This window comes from Geotrypetes seraphini, chromosome 5 (genome assembly GCF_902459505.1).
Source record: "Geotrypetes seraphini chromosome 5, aGeoSer1.1, whole genome shotgun sequence".
NCBI lineage: Eukaryota > Metazoa > Chordata > Amphibia > Gymnophiona > Dermophiidae > Geotrypetes > Geotrypetes seraphini.
Window position 1 is genome coordinate 106,530,611 of NC_047088.1, and position 18,216 is coordinate 106,548,826.

Here is an 18,216-nt window from a genome sequence, read left to right on the forward strand (position 1 = left end):
GCTTTAGTATATGGTGGGACTTTATGTATGGAATGATACCTCTCTTTTTATCTGTTCATTTAGGTTTCCAGCGATGGCCTTGATTCATCTTTTACAGTCTCAACCAGCAAAGGTAGGTGGTGTATACTGCAGGATGGTGCAAACTTTTGTAATAGGGAAAAGAAATTTAATATTTGTGATTTGTATGAAAGGAGTATTGGCTTGTATGTTTCTGTTGCAGATATACAGGAATCCGTACTGTAGCTTTTGATTCCTGTTTCATGTGAACTGCAGAAGGGTATCAATTTAAGAACTTGAAACTCCCCCTCTTTTTTAGTGGAGCACATCACCCTCCTCAGTTTTCCTTTCTGCAAGTGAACTCAGAAGGTGTCTTTTGCTCTGCTCTGCTTTCATTTGTTAGTTTCGGGTATTTTTTTCCTTCAGAATTTTGCAGTTCTTTGTGGCTTTGGTGCTTGGAAGTTCCCTGCTCAGGCATACTCTGCAGGGAATGGACACAGTCTCATGTAGGAGGACTGCTGCTCCCAGGCCAATCGGAGGCTTCAGAGCTAACCTGATTTTGGGTTTCTTCAGGAACTGGTGGTCTGTTCCCCTGGGAGCAGCTCACCTGCTGATTTTATCAGAGGCTTGAACGCAGGCTGTGCGACTTCTGAGTAAGAATCCTCGGGGAATCAAGGAGCTGGATGCATAATTTATCCCCCAGTCGCTGTGTGAGAAATCTCAGGGGTGGGAGTCCTTGATTGCTGGCCCATCCACCCGCAGCCAGAGAATGCCTGAGACCAATGGTCTCAAACCCTTTGCAGGGCCACATTTTGGATATGTAGGTACTTGGAGGGCCTCAGAAAAAAAATAGTTAATGTCTTATTAAAGAAATGACATTTTGCAAAGGAAGCGGGAAATGACATTTTGCAAAGGAGGTGGGACCGTTGGATGACCATGGAATAAAGGGAGTGCTAAAAGAGAACAAAGCAATCGCCAACAAACTGAACACATTTTTTTGCATCTGTATTTACCGAAGAGGAAACACACAGCATACCGGAACCCATCAGGCTATATGCTGGAAACGAAGACTGGAAACTGACAGAGTTGACGGTCAGTCTAGAAGAGGTATGCAGGCAGATCGATAGGCTTAAGAGCGATAAATCCCCAGGACCTGATGGCATCCATCCAATGGTCATCAAGGAACTGAAAGGGACTATAGTTGAACTGCTTCAACTAATAGCCAATCTGTCGATTAAATCGGGAAAGATTCCAGAAAACTGGAAGGTGGCGAATGTTACGCTGATCTTCAAAAAAGGTTTGAGGGTTGATCCAGGAAACTACAGACTGGTGAGTCTGACCTCGGTACCGAGAGAGGCGCTGATAAAGGACCGCATCATTGATCACCTTGACGGACATAGTCTGATGAGGACCAGCCAGCACGGTTTCAGCAAAAGCAGATCTTGTTTGACAAACTTGCTGCACTTCGAGAGAGTAAATAGGCAGCTAGACAAGGGCGACCCGGTGGATTCTGCAGTAGCATAGGTAACCAAGTGTACCTTCCTTCCTAGTGAAGGTGGAAGTCATGTTGAATGATGTGCAAGACCAGAAAGTGGAATGTGATACTGAAAAGATCCTGTGCTCCGCCCTGATGATGTTCAAAACCCAGTGGTCAAACGAGATAATTCCCATAGAGGTCTGGGTGAGCGTAGTGGAGACCACACAATAAAATGCCCAACAGCACTTTGTGGCCTTGGAGGAACGGCTCGAGGACCTGGAGAATAGGACCCAGCGAAACAATCTCCAGTTCATCGGGTTCCCTGAAGCCTTACCAGAAGCTGATCTACACCTGTTTATGGAGCGCTGGCTTGCTAGGAATTTACAGCTCCCGGAGTCAGTGGGCCCCTTGAGGATCGAATGGGCCCAAAGGCTAGGACAGCAGCGGGACTCCTTGGCCTGGCCACGAGTAATTATCCTCGGGCTCCTGAGCTATGAACACAAAAGTATAATACTACAGGCATTTCACGGAGCCCAGCTGGTAACATATGATGATCACGTTATCCTAGACAGGATATTCTCACATGTGGGTGGGTGATGTCATCCACAGAGCCCTGTACAGACAGTGTGAAAAGTGAACTGTCACTTTAAGTTTTAAGAAACTTTGCAACTGCTCGCACTGCATGTGTACGAGTGCCTTCACGCCTGATGTAGGCTTGCGATACCTCGGTTTTTCGTTCTCCACAGAGCGAAGAAATTGTGTTCTAGACTTCGTCTGTAACGTGTGCTTTTTTTTTCCTTGGCTTTTAGCCATTAACCTTGTTCTTTTAACGAGATTTTCTTATTCGGTTTGTTAAAAATAAATATATATAAATATATAATAAATATATATAAATATATAATAAATATATAATTTTTTCTCTCACAACGGGCTCTGGCCCCTTCGGGGTTTTTTCGTTTGGCATATTAGCACTTTAGTGGGCTTTTTAGCTTTTCCTTTCGATTAAGCTATAAACATTGAGTTTAATTTTTCTGACGCTATATTCCCATCCATGTCGAAACCGTTGATGGGTTTTAAAAAGTGCTATCGGTGCCTGCAGCCTATATCTCTGACTGACCCACATAGCGGGTGTTTGCAGTGCTTAGGCCCTGAGCATCGTGTGGACTCCTGCCTGCGCTGTTCTACCCTGCAGAAGTGTTCATTAAAAGCGTGTCACATCCAACAGGAAAAGCTGTTCAGTTTAGCAATGGACACCAGCAAGCATTCCGAGCCAGCGGTACCAGCAGTAACAGCATCGACATTGGAATCGGATGTCATTCAGGCATCGGGGATGCCAGCTAAGAAACTATTCTCTTCCCAGCCAACTTCACAGGCCTCATCAGTATCGAGTCCTTGATGCATGGCTAAGAAGCGACGTCATCTAGATCCAAGATGGCTACGATTATCTGACTGGGGGGTGAGACACGTCAAGAATAGTTCCCATTGTTACATCTGATTCGCTGCTGAGAATGCCGAAGTGTAGGGGTAAAAGTACTGCTGCAGCCTCGCAGCGCCTGGGGACCCCTCATTCAGTAACTATTGAGGATTTCATGAGCCGCTGGCAGCAGGAGTCGGTAATATCAGGGAATTGCCCGCAAGAGACGTTGGCACTGAGTGAAGCCACGGCTAATTTCTTTGGGCTGGAATCAATGCTGAGCCCCGATGATAGGGCCCCACCTCCATAGCCACAGGGAGCCAGCTCACCGAGGGAGGACATTCTGTCCGAAGAGGCAGACTCTATCCCCCGGGAGACTATACTGGGCCAGGTTCTCGAAGAGATCGATCCTGCTGCTGAAACACCACTGGAGCAAGAAGAGAAACAAGATGAATGTTCAGGGACAGGGACAGTGGATTTCAAACCAATGCCTATAGATACTTTTACTGTTACAAAATCCACCAACATAACCCTTGATTCCCTTTGGGTCCTGGTGGCTAGTTTGGGACAAACATTGTCCCCACAAATTAAGAACTTGGAAAAGAAACTTTCTGAATATAAAGAAGAATTTAAAAATTTCAAGCAAGAAACTTTGGCTATAAAAACAAAGGTAGAAAATATGGAAAAAGAGCTCTTAGATGTAAAACAGCTGCAGGGGTTTTTGATTAAGGACAATACCAACTTAAGAAGGAAGATGGAAAATCTAGAAAATAATTTTTGTTCTAATAATCTTAGGATATTAAATTTCCCCAAAGTTCCATCAATGTCCGCTAAAGAGATATTAAAAAAATATTTTGTTGACATCTTGAATGTTCCAGAGGATATATTTCCCCCTTTTGCACAGATATATTATCTTCCAAAAAAAGAAAAAAAAGAAGAGCAACCATCTTTAGTACAAGATCCGGATCCACAGATGGATATAACAACAATTTTGGAAACATCTCTTAAAGATTTAGTTAAACAAACTACTTTATTAGTCATGGTGGCATTGTCACCCGACAAAAATTGGATTCTGAAATTGTACTTTAAAAATAGGCATAAGTAATTCCTAGGACAAAAAGTTCAGATGTTCCCAGATGTGACAAAGGAAACCCAGAAACTTCTTAAATCAGGGGTAACAGCGATGGGGGGGGGGTGCATTTTTGCTACGATATCCATGTAAATACATTGTTAAATATAGATCTGACACATATATATTCTTTGAACCGGCACAGTTAACTGGGTTTCTCTCTGTGAAAAGGCTTGAAGGGGAAGATAACAACAATAAGTTAATGTGTTATTAATGCTCCTGTAACCATAGTCAGATTATTAGCCTATTTTGATAATTGGGTGAAAACCCATGATTGCCTTATTTTGGTTTTCACTCATTAGATTCTTGGATCCAAAATTTTGGACTATAAAATTGATTAAGTAACAAAAATTTCTTTTGTTGTTTATGCTTATTCATTATATCTCAAAGAATACATTTGTTTGCGTATCCCTCAGTAAAACTTTGCCAGTATAAAAGGTTCTGTGAAAGAACTTTTTCCTTTCAGGCAGCTAAATTAAATATTTGGCTTGCCAAGTTTGTATTAGAAGCCTCTTCTTATCTTGATTTTAGAAAACAGATAAAAACTCAATTATTCAACAGGCTAGGGTCTTAAATACATTTTTACAATTCTATCTTTTATTCTTTGTAAAATTCTCCACACTCTTTTATAGCACATGTATTTTATATTATATGTATTTCCTTTTTTTTTCTAAATAACTTGCACTGTTTGTATCATGTCCAATTATTGTGAACAGCCTAGAACTTTCGGGTACGGCAGAATACAAAAAAAAAATTTATTATTATTTTTCAATAATCTGTACAAGAAGGTGTTCTTGATAATATTATTTAAACTTAAATAAATAATAATAATAAAAAAGAAGCAACGTCATCGCTCTCAATCTCCGCAGGTGTTGTCTCCTCCAGGACGTGCATCCTCGCCAAGGCCACCCCTCCTAGACACCCTGTTGCACCGATGGTACCAGCTTTTGAGCCAAGAGTACTGGTGCAACTCTCTTAAGAGCACCTGAGCCCAGCCATTTTAGTGGGATCCAGCCCGAGAGAGGCACGTGTGCACCGCGCTGCCCCTCCCCCGAACCAGCTGGGTTGCTTCATTTGATCGCCGCCTGAGCCCAGCCATTTTAGTGGGATCCAGCCCGAGAGAGGCACACGTGCACCGCGCTGCCCCTCCCCCGAACCAGCGGGGTTGCTTCATTTGATCGCCGCCTGAGCCCAGCCATTTTAGTGGGATCCAGCCCGAGAGAGGCATGTGTGCACCGCGCTGCCCCTCCCCCGAACCAGCGGGGTTGCTTCATTTGATTGCCGCCTGAGCCCAGCCATTTTAGTGGGATCCAGCCCGAGAGAGGCACGCATGCACCGCGCTGCCCCTCCCCCGAACCAGCGGGGTTGCTTCATTTGATCGCCGCCATTCGGCATGTGGCTAAGACGCACGGCAAAGGCGCGTGCGCCTTAGCTCGTGCCTTTGTGAAGCGTCCTGGTGAAGCTTCCTGATCTGCCAGCCGGGAGAGGAGACTTTTTCCGTCAAGACTCTGCGGTGGGAACCAGCCCACGCCGCCAAAGTGAGCGAGAGACACCATTGGCCCTGCTTGCAGGGTAAGCGAGCCCCGCTCTGCCTCCCCCCCACTGCCAGCCGGGAGAGGAGACGTTTTCCTTCGAGATTCGGCGGCGGGAACCAGCCCACGCCGCTAAAGAGAGCCTGACGCCGCAAAGACCATCCCTGCTTCGGCTCTTCTTCCGAGCCAAATCATCTCCCCAGCTCTTTCGAGGGCCGCCAAAAACCTCCTGTCTACAGGATATTTCGGGCTCGTTTTTGCCCACTTCACTGTTTGCCGAAATTTTCGCCCACTTGAGGGCCGCCGAAAGTTTTGCCACTCGGATCAAACTCTTACCTGTTCCTGCCTTTTAATACCATTTAAACTTAAGATCCATATTGTTCAACTGCTTATGCCTTTAATCATGATTACCTAAACCAATATTCCATCTCATAGAACTGTTCATTGTCTTTTTACAACACACTGCTTATATTCCTATCTAGCTCATAATCTTAACTTGTTCATCTGTCCACAGACCCACTTTCTCTACTGCTCACAAACACCTTACCTATCCGGAATATTTCATATCTACCCACCCCTACCCAAGCATCTGTCTCTCCTCCCACCCTGCACCTTCAGTCTGCCCTCCCCCCTCTTCCTGTTCATCCCCCCCTAGCTACCTTACCTATCATCAAACATGTCTAGCCCTACCCACAAGCTCACTGCCCTTCTCCTTCTCTACCTGCTTACTACAAGAGGCTGGATCTCTAAAGCTTTAGCCTTTGAACCTATACCTACCTACATCGCATGGACTAGAATCCCGGGACATGACAAACCCCTCCGACCCCACCAACTCGTTCAGGACGTCACAGAAACAGGTCCTTTCCTCATCCCCGTCATCCACACTACCCGCCACCCACCCAGACCAACACAAAACAGAAAACGATTCCTAAAGAATTTACAACGCACGGAACTCTTGCCCCCCTAGAACAATCCATTCTCCCTGGCGCCTACCTGAACATTCGCTCGGTTAGAAACAAAGCCCAACTCTTCAAAGATTGGCTAGAAGAAACCCATCTAGATTTTGTACTTCTAACAGAAACATGGCTCATTTCCGACCAGGATGCCATCATAGCAGACATTCTCCCACCACACTACAAAATCATCCCCATCTCAAGAAACTCCAAAAGGGGAGGTGGCCTGGCCATCATATTACGCGACCACTTTCACTTCCAAATCCTAGATTCCAAATTAACCAATGATCTAGAAATCCTCACCTGCAAAATCTCTAAAACCGACCTTATCGATAATCTCAACATCACGCTATTCTACATCCCCCCTAATAAATGGAACCTTGCAAAAGAAGACTACTTCAAATTTCTTATCACGAACTCGGTAGCTGGCACCCACAACCTCCTAGCAGGAGACATCAACCTTCATCTTGAACAAGAAGAAAACTCCAATGTTGCAGACCTATACTCCTTCCTCACATCACTAGGCTTCGCCAAACCCCCTCCTACCACAACACACAATAAAGGACACCAGCTTGACATGGTCACCTTCCTTTCCAACCCCTCTACTACTCCACACATAAGTCTCACAAAACAAAATTGGTCTAACACCCCCTGGTCCGACCACCTCCTATGCCATTTTGAACTATCCTGGCTCAAAAAACAACCAGACATGAAATACACACCTAACCAAACAAAGACAATGACCTGGATAAGAGAAAAAATTAATCCTGTAGATTTCTGGTACCACTACACCCTCATTTCCAACCCTGACCCCAACCCCAACTTCCACCTTGACTGGAAACACTTCAGCGACCAAGTCCTTAACACCATCGCCCCTCCAAGATCCCGCAAAAAAAACCCCTCGGCCCTCAAACAAATGGTTTGATGCGGATCTCTTAGCCATAAAACGCGAAGTAAGGAAACTAGAATGAACATGGCACAAATCAGGGACTGACAATGACAGACTTAACTGGTGAAAAAAAGTCAGCGAATACAAAAAATTCATAGTCGAAAAACGCAGTAAATATTACTCTCAACTCATCAACACCCCTTCTCTAAACAGCAAAGCACTTTTCCGATTAGTCAACTCCCTCCTAGACACCGATTCTCATAAATGCTCTAGCTCAGAACTCTCGCCCCCCGCAACAATCCTAGCTGACCACTTCGCCAATAAAATCTGAACCCTAAAATCGTCACTTACAACTCCCAATACTGAGACAATACTTAACCTTCCAGCAGTAGACACAACAGGTTCAAGGGCTGACATGACCTGGAGCTCATTCGAAAGCCCAGACTGGAACATTTTTCTCAAACTCTTCTCAAAATACGCCAACTCCAACTGCCTATTAGACAACTGCCCACCCACCATTATTAAATCCCCCCCCCCAATTCATAGCCGAACTCTTCAATTGGGTCTCATTATGCCTGCCACTGGTCTCTTCCCGACTGAACTCGGCCACATTCTCGTTTCCCCCGCCTCAAAAACAACAAAGAACCCATCCCCTCCACCACCAACTATAGATCCATCGCCAACCTACCACTCTTCCAAAAACTCATGGAAGGCCTTATTAACCATGACCTCATGAACTACCTAGAAAAGTTCAACATCCTTCCCGATTCCCAATCTGGCTTCTGCTCAAACCACAGCACGGAAACGGTCTTAGCTTCTCTAACCAACTACCTCCTCCAATTATTTTCTCTGGGCAAAAGCGCCCTAGTACTCCAATTCGACCTAAGCAGCGCTTTCGATCTGGTCGACCATGATATCATGCTCCGCTGCCTTGATTCCATCGGCATTTCCGGCCAAGTACTTCACTGGTTCTCAAGCTTCCTAACTAACCGTACCTATCAAGTCCACAGCAATGGAACCTTCTCCCATCAATGGCGTAATTCCTGTGGAGTCCCACAAGGCTCCCCACTATCCCCCTCCCTCTTTAACATCTACTTGGCACCTCTAGCACGGACACTAGCCGACTTAAACCTTAAATCATTCATTTACGCTGATGACATCATCATCATCATCCCCCTAACTTCATTCACCCAACAGACGGAACAACTCACATCCTCCATCCTCACCAAGTTAGAACAATGGACCTCACAATTTAAATTAAAATTGAACACTGAAAAAACCAAAATCTTCCTGGCAAGCCCTACCCATAAAATAACAAACACCTCCATAAAACTGAATGGCCTAGATTATCCTATCAACCCCTCCATAAAAATACTCGGAGTCATCCTAGATAGATGCTTAACCTTCGAAGACCATACCAATGCCCAGGTCAAAAAATGCTTCTGTACCCTCTGGAAACTTCGCACTATCAAACACCACTTCGACCACCTCTCCTTCCGCTTACTGGTCCAATCATTAATCTTAAGCATACTGGATTACTGTAATATCATATACCTAGGAGCCTATAAAAACACCATCAAACGCCTAAGAATAGTACAAAATGCCACTGTCCGCCTCAAGTTAACTAAAACCTACCTCTTTGATAAATTCCTCTGATTTATCCTTCCTCCTCCTCCCTTCCCTTCTGACCTCTCCCCCCCTAGACCCTTACCGCCTCATGTAACACTGCTATCTGTAACACTGCTGTATCTAACTTATAGCAAATGTAACCACTCTGAACATATAACCTAGCTGCCAAAATAACTTCACCGTATATTTATTGTCAAAAATGTAAAGGTAACTTGACCGAATATGTATCGTCTAAAATGTAAATGTAACATTAAAGAAATTGTAACATTGCTGTAAATGTACAGTCTCTTCTTCTGTTAACCGCATAGAACTTCCATGGTAATGCGGTATACAAGAATAAAGTTATTATTATTATTATTATTGAGAATAATTTCCTGTCCAGGATTTGATAAACTGCAGCTACAACGCCAATTGCTGCCTGCTTGTCCTACCATAACAGGTGTTATCCAGGGACAGCAGGCAGATATTCTCACATCCTCTCCCATCTCCCCGGTTGGCTTCTTAGCTTGATTACCAAACTGAGGTACCGTGAGCATACATTGGGCGGGAAGGCACTCACGCATGTGTGGTGTGGGCAGTCGCAAAGTTTCTTAAAATGCAAAGTGACAGTTCACTTTTCATATTGTCCATACCAGGATATCACCCACATGTGAGAATATCTGCCTGCTGTCCCCAGATAACACCCATTATGGTAAGTAACTCTGCTATCCTGTGCTTTCAGAAAGTGGCACTCCAGAGACTAGCTTTTGCACTCATTTGTTTCTGTCTATTCGCCCACAAAGTCCACTTTGCGCTATTATATCCAGCCTGCTTGAGAATCACTCACCAGGGCTCCACCACATTTTATGAATCAGCAGCAGTGGTGCAGTACTTTGTTACTCACTTGGACTTGGTGAAAGATCGTGTGTAGCCTGTGCCCAGTGGTTGATGATTTGTCTGGTGTACAGCTGGAGACTTCTTCAGGAATGCCAATTGGCCGTTTGGACTAAGTTTGGTCAGTGTTTGGGGTACCAGTTTGAGACAGGCTAGTGGAGGATCAAGCCTTGGAATCTAGCTTCTGTCCATGTGGGTTGGAGGTGGGTGACTGTTTGGAGACGGGCCCCCAATCACTGGAGTTCATACTGTGGTGGGACTTGTTTGTGGATAGGGGAATTCTGCTGAGTGTGGTTGTGGTTTAGTATGTTTGGGTAGTGTTCTACTTGTGGTAAGGATGTTGGGTCTGGGGGAAGGGAATGGGCGGGAGTAGGGTATGGATGTAGAGTCGCATGCTGCTCACCTATCTCCCTAAATGGTTCACCCCTCTGCTTTCTTGCCTCTTGATCTAATGGAGATTGCACTAAGGGGGGATGGACTGTTTCTGTTCTAGGAGTGGAGTTGGGGGAGAGGGCGTTTAGGCATCTCTTAAGATTTTGGGGGATAGGCATTATGGTGATCCATTCTCTTTCTTGGAAAATGGTGGGAAAAGGGAAGTCAGGGAAGGTTCTGTTGGGGTAGGGTGGGCAGTTGCGGGGGGGTTGGGGGAATGAGGAGAGAATTTTGGGTTGTGGTTTGTTTTGCAGGGGTGGGTTTTCTTCCGGGTTTTTTTGTTTGTTTTTATGTGTGTGGAGACTGCTGTCCAGAGGGATCTGCTCTCTTTGGGCTGGTGTTGGTACCCCACATCTTTTGGAGCAGTGGTGGTAGTATCCCTTGGAGGCCGGAGGTTGGGACGGTTCCCAGGGGGGAAGAATAATAAACCTTTTCTCTGGCTGGTACATTTACATTACATTACATTACATTAGGGATTTCTATTCCGCCATTACCTTGCGGTTCAAGGCGGATTACAAAAGGTTAATTTAAAAAACAGAGTTACAATGATTAGCTAGAGAGGTAAGTTGTAGATCTTAAGAGCATTTAGAGGTCGTGTTGTTATTGCTGCTTCAGGAATTTCTTGAAAAGTGTGGTTTTTATTTCTTTTCTGAACGTCCTATAGTCTGGGGTGGTCATCAGAAGGTTGGAGATCTGGTTGTCCAGCCTTGCGGCTTGAGTGGCTAGGAGGCCGTCGTGTAGTTTTGTTCTTTTTACTTCCTTGATTGGGGGGGGTATGAATGGGGAGTGCGTTTTTCTGTGTCTGGTACTGGGTGCTTGGATGAGGCGATTGTTCAGGTATGATGGGCTGTCTCCGTGTAGGGTTTTAAATAATATGCAGTAGAATTTGAATTGGATTCTTTCTTGGATTGGGAGCCAGTGTGAGTTGATGAAGGCTTCAGTGATGTGGTCATGTTTTTTCAATGAGTAGATGAGTCTCAAAGCTGTATTTTGGATTGTTTGGAGTTGTCTTATCGTAGTTGCAGGACATGGAAGGAAGAGTATGTTACAGTAGTCCAATATACCTAGTATTAGGGATTGTACTATAAGTTGGAATTGTGTTCTTTCAAAGAATTTACTATCATAAAATGGTCTGAATAGTTTCCTGGAATGTGGGAGGCATTAACTTCCCAGTGAAATGCATGAAAATCTTGCAGAACCTGCGGAGACTTAGGGCAGATGTGGTTATGCTCCAGGAAACCCACCTTAAGGACATTGAGCATGCTAAATTGAAATCTGGGTGAGTGGAGACTTGGTAGTGGCTTGAGCTCAGGGGAAGTGGTATGGGACTGCCATACTTTTCGTAGAGGTGTGGCTATTCAAATTCATACATTACATTACAGATTTCTATTCCACCATTACCTTTCGGTTCAAAGCGGATTACAAAAAGAGTTATGGAAGAAGGGTTACAAAGTTAGATCAGAGATCGTTTCCAAGAGAGGATTAAGTAAGAACATAAGAATTGCCATCTCTGGATCAGACCTTGGGTCCATCAAGTCTGGTGATCCGCACATGCGGAGGCCCCCGCCAGGTGTACCTTGGATCAGGGGGAGGGGATGGTAAGAAGGAGGTATTCGTGGTATTAAGCTTTATTCAGGGATTTCTTGAAGAGTATAGTTTTTATTTCCTTTCTGAACATCTTGTAGTCTGGGGTTGTTATCAATAGGTTGGAGATTTGGTTATCTATTTTTTTGTTGCTTGAGTGGCTAGTAGGCCATTGTATAGTTTTTTCCATTTTACTTCTTTGATTGGGGGGTAAGTGAATGGGGTGTGTGTTTTTCTATGCCTGGTAGAGGTAGTTTGGATGAGGCAGTTGTTTAGGTAGATTGGGCTATCTCTGTTTATAGTTTTAAATAGTATACAGTAGAATTTAAATTGTATTCTTTCCTGGATTGGAAGCCAATGTGAATCGATGTATGCCTCAGTAATGTGGTCATGTTTCTTCAATGAGTAGATGAGTCTCAGAGCTGTATTTTGAATTGTTTGTAGTTGTTTAATCATTATTGCAGGGCAGGGGAGGTAGAGGATGTTGTAGTAGTCCAGAATACTTAGGATTAGAGATTGTACTAGGAGCTGAAATTGTGCAACTAATTTGGGAGGCGGCTATGGTTTTTTTTGTACAGCGCTTATAGAAGGGAAATCAGTGGTATTGGATAACATTTATGCACCTAACCAATATGATAAGGGTTTTTATGACCGGTTGTGACATATCTTACTCCTGCTTTAAGAAGGCACGGGGGAAGGATCAGTTATTGAATCGGGAGGCCAATTTTTTTTGAAAATTGAATTGAATCGATTCGAATCGGTGAATCGTGAATTGGGCAGCACTACTAATTACACTGCTTCTCTCACTGGAGCCCTCCCTCTCTAGTGTCCTGCCTCCTGTGATGAAAGTTCCTGTTTCTGTGGGCAGGATGCTAGAGAGGGAGGGCTCTGGTGAGAGAGAAGCAGCATGTGTTTAGCACTGCCGTCTGTACAGGCAAGTTCAGAGGTCTTCCATGGGGAGGGAGATTAATATATTAAAATTATTAGTGCATTAATAGTGTTAAAATGCATTAAATAAGCAGACCTAGGCAGTGGCGTACCTAGGGTATGTGGCACCCGGGGCCCATCATTTTTTGACACCCCCCCCCCCTCATGTAAAATTTTTTTTTTTTTTTTTTTTTTGCAATAACCATGAAATGGAATAAATGGTCAGAATAGAAACAGGCAGTGAAAATTTTCTTTTTTTTTTTTTTTTTTTTTTCCAAAGTATTTTTATTGAGAATGGCAAAAGGTCCAGACAAGCAACCATGGTCTGTACAGAAACTTATACATTATCAAAAAGAACACAGAATGAGAGTAACAGCAACAACAAGCATGAACAAGCCTCTCCCAAGAGAAAATTGCCAATGAGAGGCATAGCAATACACAACAAAAGGCCAAAACTTGGGGCAAGCAAACAAATCCCACCCCAGAACCCACAAGAATAATAAGCCGGACTAGACCCTCAGCCATATTTTATAATGAAAAAAACCCCCACAAGCAACAACACCCAGACCGCTCACCAGACACACCAATCCGCACAACAAGCACCCAAGAAACACCCAGCCACCACCCAGACAAAACTACCAGACACACCTACCCCACCAAGCCCAGACCCAACCCCCCCTCCCCAGAGAGTGCAAGCGCAAAGTGGACCGTGAAAAGGGCAGCTGCAGAAGTGGAAAGCCCCAGATAAGTAGGTTAGCTAAAGAAAGCCCACAGATAGAAGAAATCAGGATAACAGAAGTTCCAACAAATGCTCCCACAGAAAATTTTCTTTTATTGAACCTCATTTATGTAACCATTATTCCAAACATAACATAACATAAATTATGTCTGAATTGTCATGACATCAGAAGTACATATGGAGTAGTTGCAGGTGATGCTTGGGACAGTTCTGATTATGTTAGTTTGGTTTTATGTGTTTTTTTAATAGAAGGGTTTTTATTTCTTTTTTTAAGGTTTTGTAGTTTGTGGTCGAGGTCAATAGGTTGTAGAGTTGGGGGTCAAGTGTTGCAGCTCGAATGGCTAGGAGGTTGTCGAACAGTTTTTTTCTTTTGACGTTTTTGGTTGGAGGGTGTGTGAATGGTGCGTGAGTTCTCCTATGTCTGTTTGAAGTGGATTGAATTATTTAGCTGAAGAAATTAGTTACCCCCCCCCATTCCACACACATTAATTCTCTTCCATTTTTGTTCCCATTATAAAAAAACACTGATAAGTTCCCAGGAAAAAAATACATTAAAATAAGAAGTGAAAACAAAGGCCCCTACAGATGAGAACATAACATAAGAATAGCCTAACTGGGTCACACCAATGGTCCATCATGCCCAGTAGCCCATTCTCATGGTAGCCAATAGTGCTGCCCGATTCAGAGAAAAATATTTCATTCGATCCGATTCACCCTGTTGAATCGATTTTTCGATTAGATTCACTGTTAATGACACCGCTTTTTAAGTTTAAACAAAGTATAACAATAAATTTCACAACAACAATAAATTTCACAAAGTACTTAAAAAAAAAAAAATCACATTTTTCCATTAAAGCAGTTCTGGAGACATTTGCTTGAACAGTCTTTTTTCCCAGTCCATAAGCAAGCAATATGAAAAAGATTTCCTTAATTATCTACTCAAACATTTTTGCTATTTACTTTCATTGTACCTATACTATTATTCAGTAGAAAAAATGGACTTAACTGTGCAGGAAATGAATCTCCTCATACACCCACCATATAGTGCAAAAATGTGCAAAGGTCTGTTTTTTTCTTTCGATCACTACATAGCCTAATGCCACACAAGCAGCGCTGTTACAAACATATTCTGAAGGTCAATGCTAAGGTTGACAAAGTTTCCTTCCTTGGACCAGAAGGAGATACTGACAAACCACTGGAAGAGATTCTAAAACAACTACCCAGAAATAACACCCAAAGACCCACTCAGTGTGTGAACCAGTTGAGTGGAGTGGACTAACTGGGGGTGGAAATGGGCCCAGAGTTTGCTCAGCAGAATTTCCCAGACTACCTCTTCCTCTCAACACACTGACATGCTACCACCACCACCAACACTAGGAACACCTCACCGAGTATGCCAGCAATGCTTATAAACTTTATAAAACACATTATTATATTTTCTTATAAAGCATATATTTTAACTGAACTCAGCCTTGCCATTCACAAAAATAGAAAAGTTCCCATTTCAAGCTGTCTCATGTACACTTTTCAAATCTAACATATTGTAATCACAAAACAGAAAATAAAATTATTTTTTCTACCTTTTGTTCTCTGATCAATATTCAAATCTTGTTGGTCCCAGGCTCTTGTTGTCTTGCTTGCCAGGGTCTCCTTTCTCCGTGCTAACCATCCGTCTGCCATCTCTGTTCTCCCCTTCCGTTTCCCTTCCCTCTCCCGGAGATCTGGCATCTTTCCTTTTTTTTGTCTCCATCCACAGATTCACCTTTTCTCAACTCCCCACCACCCCAGGATCCACCATCTCTCCCTTTCTGTTCCCAACTATCCTCCTATCCAGTATCTCTATCCCCCCTCCACACCATCCCCTGTTTCCAAGTTCTCTCCCTTTCTGTTCCTTCCCTCCCTAAATCCCATTATGCACCATCTCTCTCCCACTCCTCTGTTTTTAGACCCATTATTTCTAACCCCCAAAGTCTGGCATATGCATGTATCTTTGAACCCCCCCTTCCCTCTCTCCCTCTGTGTACTTTTACACCATGGACCCCCCTCCCCCGAAGGTCTGTCCCCCCTCCGAAGGGCTACACCCCACCCCTGAAGACCTGCACCCCCCGAAGGACTTTACCTCCCACCCGAAGGTCTGTCCCCCTCTGAAGGCCTAAACCCCACCCCTGAAGGACTGCACCCCCCCCCCGAAGGCCTGCACTCCCTTGAAGGTCTGCACCCCCCGAAGGCCTGTCCCCCCCTTGAAGGCCTGTCCCACCCCCTTGTAGGCCTGTCCCCCCTTTAAGGCCTGCCTGCCTGCCTGTCTCCCCCTTGAAGGCCTGTCTCCCCCTTGAAGGCCTGCACCCCCCTTGAAGGCCTGTCCCCCCCCTTGAAGGCCTGTCCCCCCCCTTGTAGGCCTGTCCCCCCCCTTGTAGGCCTGTCCCCCCCCCCTTGTAGGCCTGTCCCCCCCTTGAAGGCCTGCCTGCCTTTCCCCCCTTGAAGGTCTGCACCCCCCCGAAGGCCTGTCCCCCCTTGAAGGCCTGTCCCACCCCCTTGTAGGCCTGTCCCCCCTTTAAGGCCTGCCTGCCTGCCTTTCCCCCCCTTGAAGGCCTGTCTCCCCCTTGAAGGCCTGCACCCCCCTTGAAGGCCTGCACCCCCCCTTGAAGGCCTGCACCCCCCCTTGAAGGCCTGTCCCCCCCCTTGTAGGCCTGTCCCCCCCCCTTGTAGGCCTGTCCCCCCCTTGAAGGCCTGCCTGCCTTTCCCCCCTTGAAGGTCTGCACCCCCCCGAAGGCCTGTCCCCCCCTTGAAGGCCTGTCCCACCCCCTTGTAGGCCTGTCCCCCCTTTAAGGCCTGCCTGCCTGCCTTTCCCCCCCTTGAAGGCCTGTCTCCCCCTTGAAGGCCTGCCCCCCCCTTGAAGGCCTGCCCCCCCCCTTGAAGGCCTGCACCCCCCCTTGAAGGCCTGTCCCCCCCTTGTAGGCCTGTCCCCCCCCTTGTAGGCCTGTCCCCCCCCTTGAAGGCCTGCCTGCCTTTCCCCCCTTGAAGGCCTGCACCCCCTTGAAGGTCTGCACCCCCCCAAAGGCCTACACCCCCCCCCGAAGGTCTGCACCCCCCTGAAGGCCTGCCTGCCCCCCTTGAAGGCCTGCACCCCTTGAATGTCTGCACCCCCCCCGAAGGCCTGTCCCCCCTTGAAGGCCTGCCTGCCTGCCTGTCACCCCCTCCCCCTTGAAAGCCTGCTTGCCTGCCCGCCCGCCCCACCCTGAAGGCCTGATGCCCCGACCCACCCCGAAGGACCGCTCGCCCCCCTGGCCTCCCCGCACCACCTATGAACAGCCGCAGCAGGATCGCGAAGTCAGCGTCGGGTACCAGCCCTAAGGGGGTGTTCCCGGCCTTGCCGTTCAGTCCCCCGCCACCCCCGAAGGACCGCTCGCCCCCCTGGCCTCCCCGCACCACCTATGAACAGCCGCAGCAGGATCGCGAAGTCAGCGTCAGCGATCCCTGCTGCTTCCTGCGCCACGGTCCCGCCCCTCCTCTGACGTCAGAGGAGGGGCGGGATCGCGTCGTAGGAAGCAGCGCAGGGATGCTGACGCTGACTTCGCGATCCTGCTGCGGCTGTTCATAGGTGGTGCGGGGAGGCCAGGGGGGCGAGCGGTCCTTCGGGGGTGGCGGGGGACTGAACGGCAAGGCCGGGAACACCCCCTTAGGGCTGGTACCCGGGGCGGCCCGCCCCCCCCCGCCCCCCCCCTAGGTACGCCACTGGACCTAGGTTTTATTAGACTTCATGCCCACAAAAGTGAAAATACACTGCACACTTTGCATTACAAGTGAGCCCTGGCCTTTTATCTGGAGCAAACAAAACACAGAAAGTCCACCCAGATTTCTATTTTTAAATGCCCAACAGGATGGGGACTGCATTTCTTTCACTTATGCCTGAGCAGGTCTGATTTTAAGGGTCATGTTGCACCTCATAATTCCAGAGCTATGGCTGCATCATAGCCCACTTCAGGTCAGCATCTGCAGAGGAATTTTGCAGAGCTGTGACTTGGACTTCTGTCCAAACATTCACATCTCACTTAGAATAAGGCTTTCAACTTGACAGTAGGTTTGGCCAGACAATCCTCTTTGGGGATTAGAATCTAACACCACCCTTCCTAGGCCCAATTCTTTCAATTTCAGGTTGCCAAAAAAACTCACTTACATTTCTATTCCCCCTCACTCTTTTTTTTCATTTTAGACTTGGTATCCTGCTTGTCTTTGGAGAAAAAAATACTTGTAGCAGGTGTTCTGTGTGAATAGCAGGATGTAAGTCCTCATATACCCTCCCCCTGCTCCATTCTAAACTAAGCTAAACAAAGCTATAAAAGAGACTGAAAGTCCTATGAGACAAGAGTGGCAGGTGGCATGCAAGCATGATGAGCCTTCTCAAAACTTCTAGAAAACTAGGCTGGTGTATTGTTCCTGAAATGGGCTCTAACATTGATGTCTGCTATGTTGTGAGGACTTAAATCTTTATGTCCATGGAGGATATCTGCTACAGGTAAATTAAATAGCATTTGGAGAGGGGGGCTGGGGGGAAGTGAGGCATTATCTTGAAATGATACATTTTTTCACTAGAGAGAAGATACTTGGATTCAGAATCTTGCTGTCTTTGTAGGACCAGAAAGT

At 46.0% G+C, this 18,216-nt stretch overlaps 1 protein-coding gene across 3 annotated transcripts in view; it reads left to right on the forward strand.

Annotated features, from left to right (window-relative positions):
* FBRS (fibrosin) overlaps positions 1–18,216 on the forward strand; it is a 391,643-nt gene that overhangs the window by 118,760 nt on the left and 254,667 nt on the right. For all 3 annotated transcript variants that reach the window (XM_033944951.1, XM_033944952.1, XM_033944950.1), the window contains one exon: positions 64–112. In XM_033944951.1, the coding sequence (XP_033800842.1) occupies positions 64–112 (49 nt within the window). The remainder of the gene's footprint in view (positions 1–63; positions 113–18,216) is intronic.